General features: G+C 39.1%; 1 protein-coding gene across 5 annotated transcripts in view; it reads left to right on the top strand.

Annotated features, from left to right (window-relative positions):
- Positions 1 to 17704, top strand: part of SUCLG2 (succinate-CoA ligase GDP-forming subunit beta) — a 337575-nt gene that overhangs the window by 297886 nt on the left and 21985 nt on the right. The window contains exon 9 of one of the 5 annotated variants that reach the window (XM_049715818.1): positions 13898 to 14617. The exons of 1 other annotated variant lie outside the window; for it this stretch is intronic. In XM_049715818.1, coding sequence (XP_049571775.1) covers positions 13898 to 14163 — 266 coding nt within the window. In that variant the 3' untranslated portion in view covers positions 14164 to 14617. Of the gene's footprint in view, positions 1 to 13897; positions 14618 to 17704 lie in introns of those variants that run through there. 3 more of the 5 variants (XM_049715817.1, XM_049715816.1, XM_049715819.1) reach the window with 3 other exon arrangements.

The following is a 17704-nucleotide window of genomic DNA, read 5'->3' on the forward strand; positions in this document are numbered from 1 at the left end:
ATATAGTGCTCTAGTCACCAGTATAATTAAGATACAGAACAGTTACAGCATCCCCAAATTCCCCTATTTCTCTTTGTCATCAACCCTCCCCCACCACCTCCAACCACAGAAAATCGCTGTCTGTTTTCTCTCTATTGTTCATCTTTGTAATAATGTCATATAAATGGAATTATACAGTACTTAGCCTTTTGAGTCTGGCTTATTTTACTTAGCATAATTCATTTGATAGTCATTTATGTTGTGTGAAACAGTACTTCATTCCTTTTTATTTCTGACTGATATTTCATTGTCTGGATGTACTACAGTTTTTTAACCATTTTTAAAATTGAAATATAATTAATTTACAATGTTCTGTTAGCTTCAGGTGTACAGCAAAGTGATTAATTTCCATATATATGTTCTTATTCACATTCTTTTCCATTATAGGTTATTACAACACTTTGAATATAGTTCCCTGTGCTATAAAGTAGGTCCTTGTTGTTTATCTGTTACATACATAGTAGTGTGTATATGTTAATCCCAAACTCCTAATTTACCTCCTCCCCCATCCCCACCCCCCACTCTAGTAACCATAAGTTTGTTTTCTATGTTGGTAAGTCTGTTTCTGTCTTGTAAATAAGTTCATCTATATCATTTTTTTAGATTCCACATGTAAGTGATATCATATGATATTTGTCTTTGTCTGACTGATTTCACTTAGTATGATAATCTCTAAGTCTATCCATATTGATTCAAAAGCATTATTTTATTATTTTTTATGGCTGAGTAATATTCCATAGTGTATATATGTACCACGTCTTCTTTATCCATTCATCTGTTGATGGACACTCAGGATGCTTCCATGTCTTGGATATTGTAAATAGTGCTGCTATGAATATTGGGGTAGGTGTGTCTTTTCAAATAAGTTTTGTCTGGATATATGCCAAGGAGTAGGATTGCTGGATCATGTGGTAGCTCTATGTTTAGTTTTTAAGGAACCTCCATACTGTTCTCCATAGTGGCTGCACCAATTTACATTCCCACCAACAGTGTAGGAGGGTTCCTTTTTCTCCACACCCTCTCCAGCATTTATTATTTTGTACTACAACTTTTTCAACCAGTTCATCAACTGAAGGCTATTTGGGTTGAGTGGATTGTGGGTTATATGGTAAATGTATGTTTAACTTAATAAGAAAATGCCAGGCTGCTTTGTAAACAACTATACCACTTTGCATCCCCACCAGCAACATATAAGAATTACAATTGTTCTGCATCCTCACTAGCACTTGGTATTATCAGATTTTTTTTTTAATTTAAGCCATTCTAATAGATATATAGTGGTATCTCATTGGGGTTTTAATTTAAATTTTCCCAATGACTTATGATGTTGAACATTTTTTGTTTACCTGTTTACTTGCCAGCTCAGGACTTGGCCTACATTACCATGCTGAATAATAAAATAAAATAAAATTATAACTACTTTCAGAGGATACTGGGCCTGATCTCATAGATACAACTATTTGGGCCATGGTACATTACATATCTATGTGTTTAAATTAGTCGAAGGTCAGTGGATGTGGACCCAGCCTCAGCTAAACTTTGTCTAAATGGTACTTGTCTTAAGTTAGATTGCCCCCAAAAAACAGTGTTTGAAAAGGGCTTGCATGTAGTCATTTATTTTTGGAAATTATCCCAAGGAAGTGGATGGAGGTCAGGGAAGATGAAACAAAGATCCAAGAGTGTTATTGAGATGATCACTTTCGGGGCAACCATAGCTCAATTCTGGATCAAGATTTAGCTTCACTTGAAGCAACCATGATTTGATTTTCTTCTTGTTTAATTTCTTTTTTCTCTCGTCTTCCCCTCCTCCCTCGATCTTTCCTAATATTCCTTCCCATTCTCCCATAGTAACTGTTATGACAAATGCACAATCAAAAGTGAAGAAATATATATTGTCCAGAAAAGAGAAAAAGGACCCAGTTCTCTTTACATCATGTTTCCTAAGTCTGTGAGCACTGTGAGGGTAAAAAATTATGCCTGACTCCATTTGTTCAATATTCAGCCTGTGTAGAGAACCTGGAATATAGTAAATGCTCAGAAATCGTATTTTGAATGAATTAATGAATGAATGAGGCTTTAGGCCATTCCCAGATCACTAGAAAGTTCTCCCCCTGACTTTTTTGCATCTAGTTATAGAGAAAACTATGTAGCTAACTATACTACAATTTTTTAAGCACTCCTGAAGCTCCTGAAAAATAATTCATGAGATTTTCTTTCTTGCTATTCATTGGATGAAGTGCAGACTTCACAGTAGGTCAGCACTTCATGCACGACCTTCTCCAAGGCTCTCAAAAACATCTCTTTTTATATCAGAATAGAATCTGTGGAGATTTCTGTGTTGCATTTGCATTGGAAGCCTGTCTTAACAACCAGTGTTCCTCTCCCTATAATTCAGGCTCTAAGACACCAGTTTTTCTCACCCAGCCCTGTGAACAATGATCTATCCACCCAAGTTAGTAATATTAAGTTAAATTTATGCAGCTAGGTTTTCAGCATATTTCCCATTTTGAGCTGCATTCTTCTTCCATAGTGTGCATATGAACAACAGCTTTAGTTATAAATGTTTCCCAGTGAACCAGCACTCCAGATGATAGAAATGAAATTTATTGTATTTCTTGCAAAGCTCTGACATGAATCCCACCAATCACCATGACACTCGGCTCAGAAACCTTACTTGCCTTTGCGACTGGTGTTTTATCACTCTAAAGTGAACTGGCAAGACTTAAAATTCCTCTGATTGATAACTTTTTTAAGAGGGTGGGCAGAGTATTGTCAAGTGGACATATTCTTGACTGGCAAGGAGCAGAGGGACCAGTTCACTTAGTAGAAGATAGGAATGATTACATTCTGCCTTGAGTAATAACAATAATAATCATCAGCACTGTTTTTAGAAAGGAAAAAGGGGCAGCAGAAAGCATGTCCTGTATTTTAAAATGCCTTTCAAATCTGTCTACTTTCTGATACCTCACTTTTTTCTTCCTAATGACATATGATCATCTTTTTCACATCAAATGAATTATTTGAAATAGAAATTTTAATTCATATATATCACTCTTGCTCTTGGATAAAATGAAGATGCCAGTTTGCTGGTCTGCTGAATATTAATTTTTTCTTTCTCTCTCTTTCTCTCTGTGTCTAACGCGCACACACACACACACACACACACACACACACACACATTCCCTCACTCATTCACACCGACATAAACTACATTGCTTGTCATTTGTAATATTTGCATGACAACCTACCTTGGAAAGCATTTCTATCAGCCCATTACATCTCGTTTTGTCCCCACTGCCTATCTGTAGGTAATTCTCATGCCTATTTTTAACTGAGAAAGCAGATGCCCAGGGAGATTCAGTGACTTGAACCCACACTGTCCTACTTTTTGTCTTAGTGCCCTTCTACTACACTTGTGGAGATTATAAAATCATCTACGGCAAATGGTTATTTTGAGGATTACATAAGACAACACACATGGGGCACTTAGCACAGGGCCTGGTACACAGAAGAGCTAAGAAGACAGTAGTTCAACCTACAGTGACCTAGAGGAAATACATATCATACTAGATACCTTCGTCTGCCCCTTACCCCAGCCTAGTGAGGTAGATATATCTCCTTGGGCACAATTCTCAAAAGATTGTTTATCTTACTCAGCCTTAAAATAATACTGCTTTCCAAAATGATATGCGTGTTGTACTTTTAACACAGGATTTTTGTGTCAATAAACCTCCATGAAAAGACAAGTTGGCTACCTCCAGTTCCTAGCACGGAAATCCATATTCAAAGTATCAACACTGTATGGACTTTTATAAAACTCACTATATTTTTTGATTATCATAACTCAGCTTAAAATTCTGACATTTGAAGATTTTACATTTGTATCAGAAAGTGGTTCATAATACCTGTCTTAGGTCACACAGGAAGCACACTGTGAAATAGAGATGAACATGCAGGAAGTTTGTTGGAGAAGGTCCCTGGGGTCAACATGTGTGAGGTGCCTGGAAGCAGGGTTGAGCAGGGAAAGGATGTTGTAGCTGCAACAGAACCTCAGCCTGAAGCTGGGACGCCCATTCGGAGTTGACCAACCTAGGCATTTCCATGTCCTCATCAACCAGTCATTGCATGCAGGCCTTCTCTGGTGAAGGGCAAGGCCTAGAGTGTAACTCAGCTGGGACCCATCAGCCACCAACACTCCCAGCTACTGTGAATGAGGACTGAGGTGCAGGCCTGAAGACGGTATCTGTGCCTCACAGCACAGCATCTCCTGCAAAGCAGCATCTGCTATGATTCTCTTTCTGCATCTCTCCTGTGTGCTTATGTGTTCTGATGCTTTCTTGACCTAATTTTAAAAGAGATGGCAGGCAGGATGACTCCTCTTGAATGCTTTTCTTTTGAATTTGTCATCGTGATTCTAGTATCATGGTTTTTTGTCTCTTAACCTTAAAACATACTAGGATTAGGAGTTTTCAAAAGCACCTTGCTGGGGCTTCCTTGGTGGCACAGTGGTTGAGAGTCCGCCTGCCGATGCAGGGGACACGGGTTCGTGCCCCGGTCCGGGAAGATCCCACATGCCGCGGAGCGGCTGGGCCCGTGAGCCATGGCCACTGAGCCTGCACGTCCGGAGCCTGTGCTCCGCAACGCGAGAGACCACAACAGTGAGAGGCCCGTGTACCGCAAAAAAACAAAAAAACAAAACAATCCAGCAGGAAAGGTGCTGGATCAATAAGTGCACTGACCTCACTCTTCTGCCACCCTCTGATCACCTGCTGGTGCCACCCATAGGCTGAACACAGCCAGAATGCAGTGGGTGAGGGAGCCTGTGGATGAAGACTGGGTGGGTCAGCCTCCAAGGTACATAGCAGGATAGAGGAGATCTGGAGCAGTAAGTCAAAGGTTTCCCTTTATGGCCTTGTGCCATTTCCAGTGCCATTCAGGTTTTTAACATCCATGTCAATTTTTGAAGCCTTTTTCTAAGGATCAACTCTAGTGCATATCATCCTCAGTTCCTTCCATACTTGCCTCCTACAGACCTTTTCCACCTAGTAAGCAGAATATTATTCTTAAAACACAATTCTTCTCCTGCTACATACTTTCTGAAAAAGTCCTCGGTGTCTACCCACTGATCTTAAAAACAAAGGGCAATCATTTAGCATTACCCACAAGATTCTTGGTCTGATCCTGCGCATACCTGCCCCAGCCTCATTTTGTGCCAGCCATCCCCTTGTGCACATCTTTCTGGTCCTTGAATAATCTATCTCCTCTTCGCTTCCCCTCCTCCTGTTCCCTCTCGCTAGAACACACTGGGCCTAGTTAACCTCCCCTGGTCCTTTACATCTCATTTCGAAGATCTGCTTCTCCTGCAAAAATTCTCTGATCCTTCCTCCTCTCCGCCAGAATACTGCAGAATCCCCTGGCAAAGGCTTTCATGGCACTCTACATTCTTCCTCCTAGCACTGTTCTAAATTTGCAATTTTATAGAACTGTTTACTGTCCATTTTCCTTAGACTGTACATTCTAGGAGGGCAGAATCTAGCACCAGGTCTTCTGGCATGTAGTAGGTACTCAGGAAATATTTATTGAATAGATGTGTGAATGAACATCTGAATGAATGAGTGAATTGGACTGTGTGGGAAACTTAACAAACTAGATAACTCATACCTGCTTAAAGGGGCAGATATAAAAAGTCACTGCAGATCACAGGCTCGGTGCTGCCAGGAATTGATGTGAGCCTAAAGTTGCTGGAACTTTCTGTGTTTTAACTGAACTCAACAATGACCTTGATCTAATGTAAAATCTCTCGATTTTCAAATGTTAGTCACTAATTCCAGTTTATTTGAAAATAGTATGCAGTCCAAGGAAAACACTGTGTGAACAGAATTCAACCCAGGGGCTACTTGTTTTAATTCTTGGTATACTCAGCTTCAAAGAAGGTAAAATTTCACATCAGAGTTTCTCTGTTTAGCATGTAGACCCAAGACATTTTTTTCTAATGTTGCTATTAATGTGTGAATTTAACTTACATTTATTTGTAATCAATTAATGGTCTACCCTAGCTTTCACTTAATCATAATAAATCAAGATATTTTAAAGGAACCATTAGGCAGAAGACAAGATCTACGGAGTAGCCAAACATTCCTACTAAAAATATGAATTTGTAAACATTGGCTCATCTCGCCTTTCTAATGATTACTTACAGAAAATGCATTAATTAAAATGAATAGTGTTGTTTTCTTAATGGCAAATGATTTTTTCATGAACATAAAACTTTGCTTGAAGACAACTGGCAGCGAGAGAAAAACGTGTTTCTGTGGAATTCATCATTTGTTTCAACCCCTGTTTCTATTTTCACCACTCAGTATACATTTGCTTAAAAGTGCTACATAGTACAAGCACTGAAGACAAGAAATGGAAGAGAAATTGGGGGATGAACACACCATGGAACAAATAAAGCTACCATGGAAACTCTCTGAACAGTATGTAGCATACTTTCAGAAACATCGCACAGATTTTTTAATGCCCTCCTGAAAAGGGGTAGGTTTGAGCTCTTTACTCAATCCAGTGAATGTTCTGTTGGGAATGAGAATACCCTCACCACACCAAATCACAATTTTCTGAAGAGAGGTACAGAACTTAGGCCCTTTTTTTTGTATTTTCAAGAGCTGTATATTATTTCCCCCCATTCTGCCACTGCTTAGAATGAAGAAACGTATCTCTACTGCTGATGGCAAATGCTGTCAACATCAAATGTCTTTCATCCAGGGTTAGGTGTCCTGGAGCCTTTCAAGCTCCTCCCCTTGGAAAGCCTGCGTGGCTTGTCACCTGTGATATTTTCCACGCGAAGAGGTATGTGGTATAACAAGGTCATAGATCCCGAGGCATATGTTTTTTAACCATCTTGCTAATACAGACTCTAAACATGAAGCTGCATAGTAATTAAATCACCACTGAATTGAAGACATCCAGACTGTACTGCAGGTCACACCGAGGAATCATTTACAAGCCCTCATTCAGTTCTCCCAAACAGGAAGTTTCACCACGAAGCTGAAAGTGAACTGTCTTTTCAAACTTGGAAACAAATTTTGAATGGAAAATATTTTTTTCCTTTCATATGGAATGTCATTACAAAGAAGTTTTTTTTTTTTTTTTTTTTTTTGTGGTACACGGGCCTCTCACTGTTGTGGCCTCTCCCGCTGTGGAGCACAGGCTCCGGACGCGCAGGCTCAGTGGCCATGGCTCACGGGCCCAGCCGCTCCGCGGCATGTGGGATCTTCCCGGACCGGGGCACGAACCCATGTCTCCTGCATCGGCAGGCGGACTCTCAACCACTGCGCCACCAAGGAAGCCCCAAAGAAGACTTTTATAAACAGACTTGATTTCATAGTGTCCTGGTCAAGCTTCACATACATAAGAGTTCATGTATTTTTTTTGAAGTAATTGTCTGTAACTTTCTAGATGTTTTCATTTCAAGACATACATAGAATATATGTACAAGATTCCAGAGGCTACTTATGGTCTAAAGCCTCCCAACCAGAAGCCCTGGAATTTGTAGGGATTAATATCCCTGCACACTTTTAAAGTATTCAGGACACACTAGTTGGGAAATTCTGACTAGGAGCACCTACCTCTATGAACATTGTGTTTATGGATCAATTTCACATAGCCAAGAGCAATAATGAAAATGTTTAAATTATTTCCAATAAGCATCTTTTCTATTAGCTTACCAAACATAACCTGCTATATTAAAAGATTATTCTAATTATGATCCCCAACACTGATATGTTCTATGTGAATAGAAATCGTTTTAAATGTAAATATATCTATTTCATGTTGAGCATAACAGTTTCAGGGACACCTTGAAGAAGTAAATTACAATCCCAAACCATTTAGTGTTTGTCACTTGATGTAGATTCCCACTTGGTAAGTGGACAGGTTTTCTCTTTTTAAATAAACAAGTTTATTATATTTTGACTAAGGTAAATAATAAGTGCTTGTGAATCAGTATTTTTAAATTGTACTGTGATAATCCATAGAGTATTCACTGAAGATGGGTGAGGAAGGTGAGAAGAAAAAATCATTCCTAGCATAAAAGTTCCTTATTGACTCTATTATTCATATTTCAGTGTTAGGGAAAGCCCCAGATTGGTTTGTTTGACCCTTTACCTGAATCTTCTACCACCAGTTGTTCGAGGAGGCAAACCCATGGGAAACCATAAAACCTTCAGGAATTTCCACTGCCATGTCCCATTAAAAAATATGTTTATTTCCATATTAAAAAACATATAGTAGTGTACTTCATCTACCAATAAAGAGACAAATTAATACCAATAACTAGAGTAAGTGAACGTAAGAGTGAAGTATCATCTGTCTTTTCTTACTTTTAAAACAATTACTCTGATGAGAATAATTTAACCAGAGTTAATTACTGACCAAGTTGATGTGGTAGCCTACAGTATTGTCTCACATCTACTAAAAGACATTAATAGTTTCCATGTCCTCCTCAGTAAATTACAAAATTGTCTCAAAGTCAGTACTTTTTAGTAGCTAATTGCATTTTCTCAAGATGTTGCTCCTTATGTTTACTTCCTCTCCATTGTCTTCATGGTGACAGATGGGATTCAGTGGCATCCCCCTGACTCCCCATCTCTGGAAGCTTCGTTTCCTTTAACATCAGTGCCCTGGGCTGTTGTTTCTCCCCATTGCCCTTCCCCCTTTCCACTTAGGAACGCGTTATCTCATGAAGTATGGTGGCTTTATTGCATCCTCAGTAGATAGAGTTTCTATGGTCTGTTGCCCTTCTTTGTAATCACCAATTCATCTCCTTTTTCCATTTCCTATTTGCTCTGTGTCCTCCTATTCCATAGGAAGATATTGGCATTAATATCTGTCATGGATCATAGGGCTTGAGATCCTCCCTGTATCTCGAAGCTTTTAGTAATTGCTTATAAAATACCATTTGAATAGTAAAGATGTAGACATGCTGCTTTCAAAGGTGATTCCATACTTCTGCAAGTGCAAGGAAGCTGAAAACAAAAAGAGTCTCGCAATTGTGCACTATATAAGAAGAGTAACAATAATAGTATAATGTTAATGCTGGGGAATACATACCCTCAATTTTTCAGCTGAAATTTGTGAGAAAATATGAATACAAAAGAAGTCATATGCCACCTTCTTTTTCAGCCTTTTCTGTATTAAGAGGTGAATATGGGATAGGTGTTAGGTTCCAGAAACTATAGCTTCTAGAAGCCAGAGAGGAGAAATTGGAAAATCAGAAAAGTTATTCAGTAGTTTCTGCCTGACAATCATGATTAACTTCCCAAGTAAATTCATCAGACAGTAACCTGAAACCCTGAGCCTAGGTTACCTCATATTTTGGTTATAGAGATATCACCAGTATTTCATATGCATTAATTTTTATGCAAATTACGACTTTCTACTTATTCAAATTGGTAATATTGGTCTGAGTATTTTATCAGATTAGAGAATTGATCCTCAAACATTCTCTCAGCATTCCACCTAACCCATCTGCTCTTATTTGTACCTGGATACTAATATACAAACCAAATAAGCTGAATATCTTCCATTCACCCATCCAGATCCCCTGTGTACCTTTTTTTTTTTTAACCTGAGTTTCTGTCCCAAGAGGCTGCCATGAGCTTCCTTGTCCTTTGGCTTCCTTTTGATTTCAACCATTGGGAACCCTGAGAGGAGACTGGAGGGGGAAAAGGAAGAGAGGTCTGGATATTTATTCTTCCTTTCTCTGAGGTTACCTTGTCCTGCATTTTCTCTAAACTGCTCTCAAGAGTACACTTCTCTGCATGATTCTCACCTTCCAGGTGGTAATGGTAACTGTTCTTTCTGACATTGTGGGCATGGGTATGGTGAGAGCTGAGCTACCACTAACACTTTATTTTTGCAATATCATTTTTGTAAATAATTTTCTGTAGTTTTGTGTAGTTTCTGTAAAATAAAACCTCCTCTAATTATCTTAATTTGAATATGCTTTCTGTTTTCTGTCAGAACTTATCGATATACCAACTCATCAACTATAGACTTGTGCTCATTACTGGGTGTTGTATATGGTTTATATTCAATATTATTAAATATGGCCATCTTAGCAATATAGATTTTGTAAAAGATTAACATAGTTTTGGCACTTTGAGAACCATTAAATAATAAACCAGCCATATTTTCATCAAGACTAAACTGAGAGGTAAGCAAAAGCTTGAATGAATTTGAGAACAAAAAATAAGACTTGCAAAAAGTTTATAATTGGCTCCTAACATTGGCAAATATTACTAGGCAAAGGCTGGGTTTAGATCTCCATAAAGAAGACTAGTTTTTCTTGTTATAAGGTATCATAGTGAAATTACTTTAGCCATGACAGAAAAGAAATTTAAAGTGAGGGAAGTGGGCACTCTAACGCGATCATAGAAGAATTATAAATCTCACTCAGATTTGGCCAGTGTGGATTTGAACAATAGGGTTTAAAATTTTTTCTGAATGATAACTTCTGCTTTTGGAAAGATGAAATAGATGTACTTTCCCTGATCCTTCGCAATAAATAAAGCTACAAATTCCGGACATTATAGGTTAAACAAATACAGGGAGACCCTGAAAGATGGAGAAGAAAAGGAAAATCAGCTAGGAACCTTGTAACCCAGGAATGACATGGTGATGTGTTCCAGAGTTTTCTTTTTGGCCTCAGGGAAGAACAGCGTAGATAACACAAAATGGAATTCTAAAAAATGTTCAAGTAATCCATAGGAATGTAGGAAAAAGAAAATAAAGAAATAAAAAAGAGGAAAGACCCAGGAAACAAAACATGAAATGGCAGACTTAAGCCATAATGCTCTAAGTACACAAATTTGAAGACAGAGATTAGCAGGATGGATTAAAAAAATGACCAACTTATATTCTGTCTACAAGAAACTCATTTCAATTATTATGATATAGGTAGGTTGAACGTAAAAGGATGAATAGAGATTTACCAAGCAAACATTAATCATACCATAAACAAATTATCTCAAAATGGATCTAGATGATAGAGATACAATTATAAAACTCTTATAAGACAACTTTCGAGTAAAGTTTTGTGACCTAGGCAATAGTTTCTTAAGTATGACACCAAAAACAAAAGCAACAAAAGAAAAAATAGATAAACTGAATCTCATCAAAATTGAAACTTTTTTGCTACAAAGGATACCATCAAGAAAGTGAAAAGACTGTCCACAGAATGGGAGAAATATTTGCAAATCATGTTTGTGATAAGGGACTTTATATAAAGAACTCTTACAACTCAATAATCCAATTACAAAAATGGGCAAAGGAGTTGAATAAACATTTCTGTAAATAAGATATGCCATTGGCCAATAAACACATGGAAAGATATTGAACATGATTAGTCATCAGAAAAATGCAAATCAAATCCACATTGAGATACCATGTCATACTGAGATAGCTAAATCAAAGACAGACAATAACAAGTGTTAGTGACGATGTGGAAAATGGGAATTCTCATGCATGACTGGTGAGATTGTAAAATGGTAAAGCCACTTTGAAAAACAGTTTGACAATTCCTCAAAATGGTAAACATAGAGTTACCATATAACCCAGCAGTTCCAAACCTAGGCATATACCTAAGAGAAAGAAAACATATGTCTACATGAAAACTTGTACATTAATGTTCATAGTAGTAGTATTCATCATAGCCCAAAGTGGCAAACAACCAAAATGTTCAACAATTGATGAATAGATAAAATGTATATCCATATGAAATATTATTCAGCCAACAAAAAAGAATGAAGTACTGATGCATGCTACAATATGGAGGAACTTTGTAAACCTTATGCCAAGTGAAGGAAGTCAGTTACAAAAGGCCACCTATTGTATGATTCCATTTATATGAAAAGTCTGGAATAGGCAAATCCATAGAGACAGAAAGTAGGTTAGTGTTGCCAGGGGCTGAATGCACGAAGGAATGGCTATGAGGCTTCCTTTTGATGATGAAAATGTACTAAAATTAGATAGTGGTGATGGTTATACCACTCTGTAATCATGCTAAAAACCACTGAATTGTATACTTTAAAAGAGTGAATTTTATGGTATCTGAATTATATACCAGTAAAGCTGTTATTTATAAAGTTAAAAAAAAAGAAAACAAAATAAAGTGGGTGTGGTTATACAATGTCAGATAAAGTAGACTTTGGACCAAAGAAAATTACCAGGGACAGAGAGAGGGTCAATACATACGATGAAATTGTCAATCCACCAAGTAGTATAGCTATCCTAAATGTGTATGCATCAAATAACCAAAATATGTGAAGTAAAAACTGATAGAACTGAAAAGAGAAATAGGCAAAACCACAATTATAATTGAAGACTTCAACATTCCTCTCTCAACAATTGATAGAACAACGATCCAGAAAATCAACAAGGATATATCATCAACACCATTAACCAACAGGTTCTAATCAAAACATATAGAACACTCACACTCCTCCCAACTACAGCAAAATACACATTCTGTTCAAGCATTCATAGAACATATACTAACATAGACCATAAGTGGGCCATAAACCAAACCTCAACAAATTTTAAAGAATTGAAATTGTACAGATTGTGCCCTCAAGCTGGAAATGAAAAACAGAAAGAGCACAGGAAACTCTCCAAACGCTTGGAAACTAAACAGTGCACTTCTAAATAACCCATAGGATTAGAAAAGATGAAAAGCCTCTTAATCTAATTAGGAAACTAGAAAAATAAGATCAAATTAAACCCAAAGCAAGTACAAGGAAGGAAATAATAAATATAAGCATAGAAATTAATAAAATTCAAATACTTGCACGTTTTTGCACATGTGTTTGCATATGTGTGCATGTATGTGGGTGTGTGCAGGGGTGTGTACATGTATTTGTGCATGTGTGTTTGGGTGTGTGTGCACATACGTTGGTATGCATACATTGTTACAATGAGGCTCTAGTATTTCACTTTTCCTCTCTTGACAGCTGCTGAAAATCTTTGGCCAGGTGTTCTAAGCTTCTCCTTTAAGTGTCTGTCATTCTTGTCAGACGCTAGGGTAGGATTCCTGTTATTCCTCATTTAAAGGAATGAGCTCCCTAACATTTAAAGGAAGGTGCCGGGCTTCTCCTTCTGATTGCTTGATCCTGTAGCTTTCTATCTCTCCTTCATAGATCTTTTTATCTGCTCTGCTTGAGCTGCAGGCACAGGATGACTTTCAAACCACTTTCCTTTGGAGAGACAAGCTGATTAAGTCCAAGTTGTAAAAATCTTTCTGATTCTAGAAACATAGGCTTGGTGATACCCTCCTCCCATTTGCTATAAAAGCCTAGAATCTTGCATTATTATTCTGTTACTCCCTCCAGAACATTGGTTATGGCAAAATGTGTTCACATGCACATTTGGACCCACACATTCACAGGCTCATGTGCCTGCATAACCGTGTCAAAGCCAGGCAAGTGCCAGCAGGTGAACCATAGAAGGCATATCAGTGCCTGTGTGCCCAGTTGTACTCCACTGCATCTGGGCAACGGTCGGAAGCCCTTCAAGGTAGGGTGGGCAGTGTGTTTTTTGAGGGGATGATCCCTTCTACCTGGTGAGGTCGGAATCTCGCCCAGTGCCTTACTCTTCACTGGAGAGGGATATATTTGGATGAATTATATTTGACAGTTCCCGTCCCTGGTTTACAGGAAAGAACATTCCATCCACTTACATTGTAGCCATTTTTGTAAAAATTGCCATTAAATTATACCTAATTGCAGAAAAGACTATTCATAACCATTGGTGTTAGACACATTTATTCAAGATCAATCATTTTCTATTTAAAATTTACATGAAGGGGGACCTTCAAGATGGCAGAGGAGTAAGACATGGAGACCACGTTCCTCCCCACAAATACATCCAAAATACATCTATGTGTGGAACAACTCCTACAGAACACCTACTGAACGCCGGCAGAAGACCTCAGACTTCCCAAAAGGCAAGAAACTCCCCACGTACCTGGGTAGGGCAAAAGAAAAAAGTAAAAACAGAAACAAAAGAATAGGGACAGGACCCGCACCTCTGGGAGGGAGCTGTGAAGGAGGAAAAGTTTCCACACACTAGAAGCCCCTTCACTGGTGGATACGGGGTGTGGCGGACGGGGGGAGTTTTGGAGCCACGGAGGAGAGCACAGCTACAGGGGTGCAAAGGGCAAAGTGGAAAGATTCCCATACAGAGAATCGGTGCCAGCCAGCACTCAACAGCCTGAGAGGCTTCTCTGCTCACCCACCGAGGCGGGCGGGGGCTGGGAGCTGAGGCTCAGGCTTCGGAGGTCAGTTCCCAGCGAGAGGACTGGGGTTGGCTGCATGAACACAGCCAGAAGGGGGCTAGTGAGACACAACTAGCCAGGAGGGAGTCTGGGAAAAAGTCTGGTACTGCCTCAGAGGCAGGAGACCATTGTTTCGGGGTGCGAGAGGAGAGGGGATTCAGAGCACCGCCTAAACAAACTCCAGAGACGGGCGCGAGCCGCGGCTATCAGTGTGGACCCCAGAGACGGGCATGAGATGCTAAGGCTGCTGCTGCTGCCACCAAGAACCCTCTGTGCGAGCACAGGTCACTCTCCATATGCTTCCCCTCCCGGGAGCATGTGCAGCCTGCCACTGCCAGGGTCCCGTGATCCAGGAACAAGTTCCCCGGGAGAATACATGGCGCGCCTCAGGCTGTTGCAACGTCACGCGGCCTCTACCGCCAGAGGCTTGCCCCGCATTACATACCCCTCCCTCCCCCTGGCCTGAGTGAGCCAGAGCCCCCTAATCAGCTGCTTCTTTAACCCCATCCTGTCTGAGTGAGGAACAGACGCCCTCAGGCGACCTACATGCAGAGGCAGGGCCAAATCCAAACCTGAACCCCAGGAACTGTGCGAACAAAGAAGAGAAAGGGAAATTTCTCCGAGCAGCCTCAGGAGCAGCAGATTAAATCTCCACAATGTACTTCATGTACCCTGCATCTCTGGAATACCTGAATACACAACGAATCATCCCAAAATTGAGGCAGTGGACTTTGGGAGCAACTGTAGACATGGGGTTTGCTTTCTGCATCTAATTTGTTTCTGGTTTTATATTTATCTCGGTTTAGTATTTAGAGCTTATTATCATTGGTAGATTTGTTTATTGATTTGGTTGCTCTGTTCCTTTTTTTAACAGATATATATATTTTTTCCTTTTTCTCCTTTTGTGAGTGTGTATGTGTATGCTTCTTTATGTGATTTTCTCTGTATAGCTTTGCTTCTACCATTTGTCCTAGGGTTCTGTCTGTCTGGTTTTGTTTTGTTTAGTATAGTTTTTGGTGCTTGTTATCATTGCTGGATTTGTTTTTTGGTTTGGTTACTCTCTTCTTTCTCTCTTTTTTATTACTTTTTAAAATTTTTTAAATAATTTTTTTATTTTTCACTTTAATAACTTTATTTAATTTATTTCTTCTTCTTCTTTCTTTGTTTCTTTTTTTTCCTCCCTTTTCTTCTGAGCTGTGTGGCAGACAGGGTGTTGGTGCTCCAGCCAGGTGTCAGGCCTGAGCCTCTGAGGTGGGACAGTGGAGTTCAGGATATTGGTCCACCAGAGACCTCCCAGCCCCACGTAATATCAAACGGCAAAAGCTCTCCCAGATTTCTCCATCTCAACGGTACGACCCAGCTCCACTCAACGACCAGCAACCTACAGTGCTGCACACCCTATGCCAAACAATTAGCAAGACAGGAACACTACCCCACCCATTAGCAGAGTGGCTGCCTAAAATCATAATAAGTCCACAGACACCCCAAAACACACCACCAGACACGGCCCTGCCCACCAGAAAGACAAGATCCAGCCTCATTAAGCAGAACACAGGCACCAGTCCCCTCCACCAGGAAGCCTACAAAACCAACTGAACTGACCTTACCCACTGGGGACAGACACCAAAAACAACAGGAACTACGAACCTGCAGCCTGCGAAAAGGAGACCCCAAATACAGTAAGTTAAGCAAAATCAGAAGACATAGAAATACACAGCAGGTGAAGGAGCAAGGTAAAAATCTGACTGACCAAACAAATGTAGAGGAAATAGGCAGTCTACTGGAAAAGGAATTCAGAGTAATGATAGTAAAGATGATCCAAAATCTTGGAAATAGAATGCAGAAAATATAAGAAACGTTCAACAGGGACCTAGAAGAACTAAAGAGCAAACAAACAATGATGAACAACACAATAAATGAAATTAAAAATTCTCTAGAAGGAATCAATAGCAAAATAACTGAGACAGAAGAATGGATAAGTGACCTGGAAGATAACACAGTGGAAATAACTACTGTAGAGCAGAATAGAGAAAAAAGAATGAAAAGAATTGAGGGCAGTCTCAGAGACCTCTGGGACAACATTAAATGCACCAACATTCGAATTATGGGAGACCCAGAAGAAGAAGAGAAAAAAAGGATCTGAGAAAATATTTGAAGAGATTATAGTTGGAAACTTCCCTAATATGGGAAAGGAAATAGTCGGTCAAGTCCAGGAAGCACAGAGAGTCCCATACAGGATAAATCCAAGGAGAAGCATGCCAAGACATATATTAATCAAACTATCAAAAATTAAATACAGAGAAAAAATATTAAAAAGCAGAAAGGGAAAAGCAACAAATAACATACAAGGCAATCCCCATAAGGTTAACAGCTGATCTTTCATCAGAAACTCTGCAAACCAGAAGGGAGTGGCAGGACATATTTAAAGTGATGAGGGAGAAAAACCTACAACCAAGATTACTCTACCCAGCAAGGATCTCATGCAGACTCGATGGAGAAATTAAAACCTTTATAGACAAGCAAAAGCTAAGAGAATTCAGCACCACCAAACCAGCTTTACAACAAATACTAAAGGAACTTCTCTAGGCAGAAAACACAAGAGAAGGAAAAAACCTACAATAACAAACCCAAAACAATTAAGAAAATGGTAATAGGAATGTACATATCGATAACTACCTTACATGTAAATGGATTAAATGCTCCAACCAAAAGACATAGACTGGCTGAATGGATACCAAAAAAAGACCCGTATATATGCTGTCTACAAGAGACCCAGTTCAGACCTAGGACACATACAGACTGAAAGTGAGGAGATGGAAAAAGATATTGCATGTAAATGGGAATCAGAAGAAAGCTGCATTAGCAATTCTCATATCAGACAAAATCAACTTTAAAATAAAGACTATTACAAGAGAAAAAGAAGAACACTACATGATGATTAAGGTCTCAATCCAAGAAGAAGAGATAACAATTGTAAATATTTATGCCCCAACATAGGAGCACCTCAGTACATAAGGCAAATACTAACAGACATAAAATGGGAAATCAACAGTTACACAATCATAGCAGGGGACTTTAACACCCCACTTTCACCAATGGACAGATCATCCAAAATGAAAATAAATAAGGAAACACAAACTTTAAATGATACATTAAACAAGATGGACTTCATTGGTATTTATAGGACATTCCATCCCAAAACAACAGAATACACTTTCTTCTCAGGTGCTCGTGGAACATTCTCCAGGATAGATCATATCTTGGGTCACATATCAAGCCTTGGTAAATTTAAGAAAATTGAAATCATATCAAGTGTCTTTTCTGACCACAACGCTA

This window comes from Orcinus orca, chromosome 10 (genome assembly GCF_937001465.1).
Source record: "Orcinus orca chromosome 10, mOrcOrc1.1, whole genome shotgun sequence".
Lineage (NCBI taxonomy): Eukaryota > Metazoa > Chordata > Mammalia > Artiodactyla > Delphinidae > Orcinus > Orcinus orca.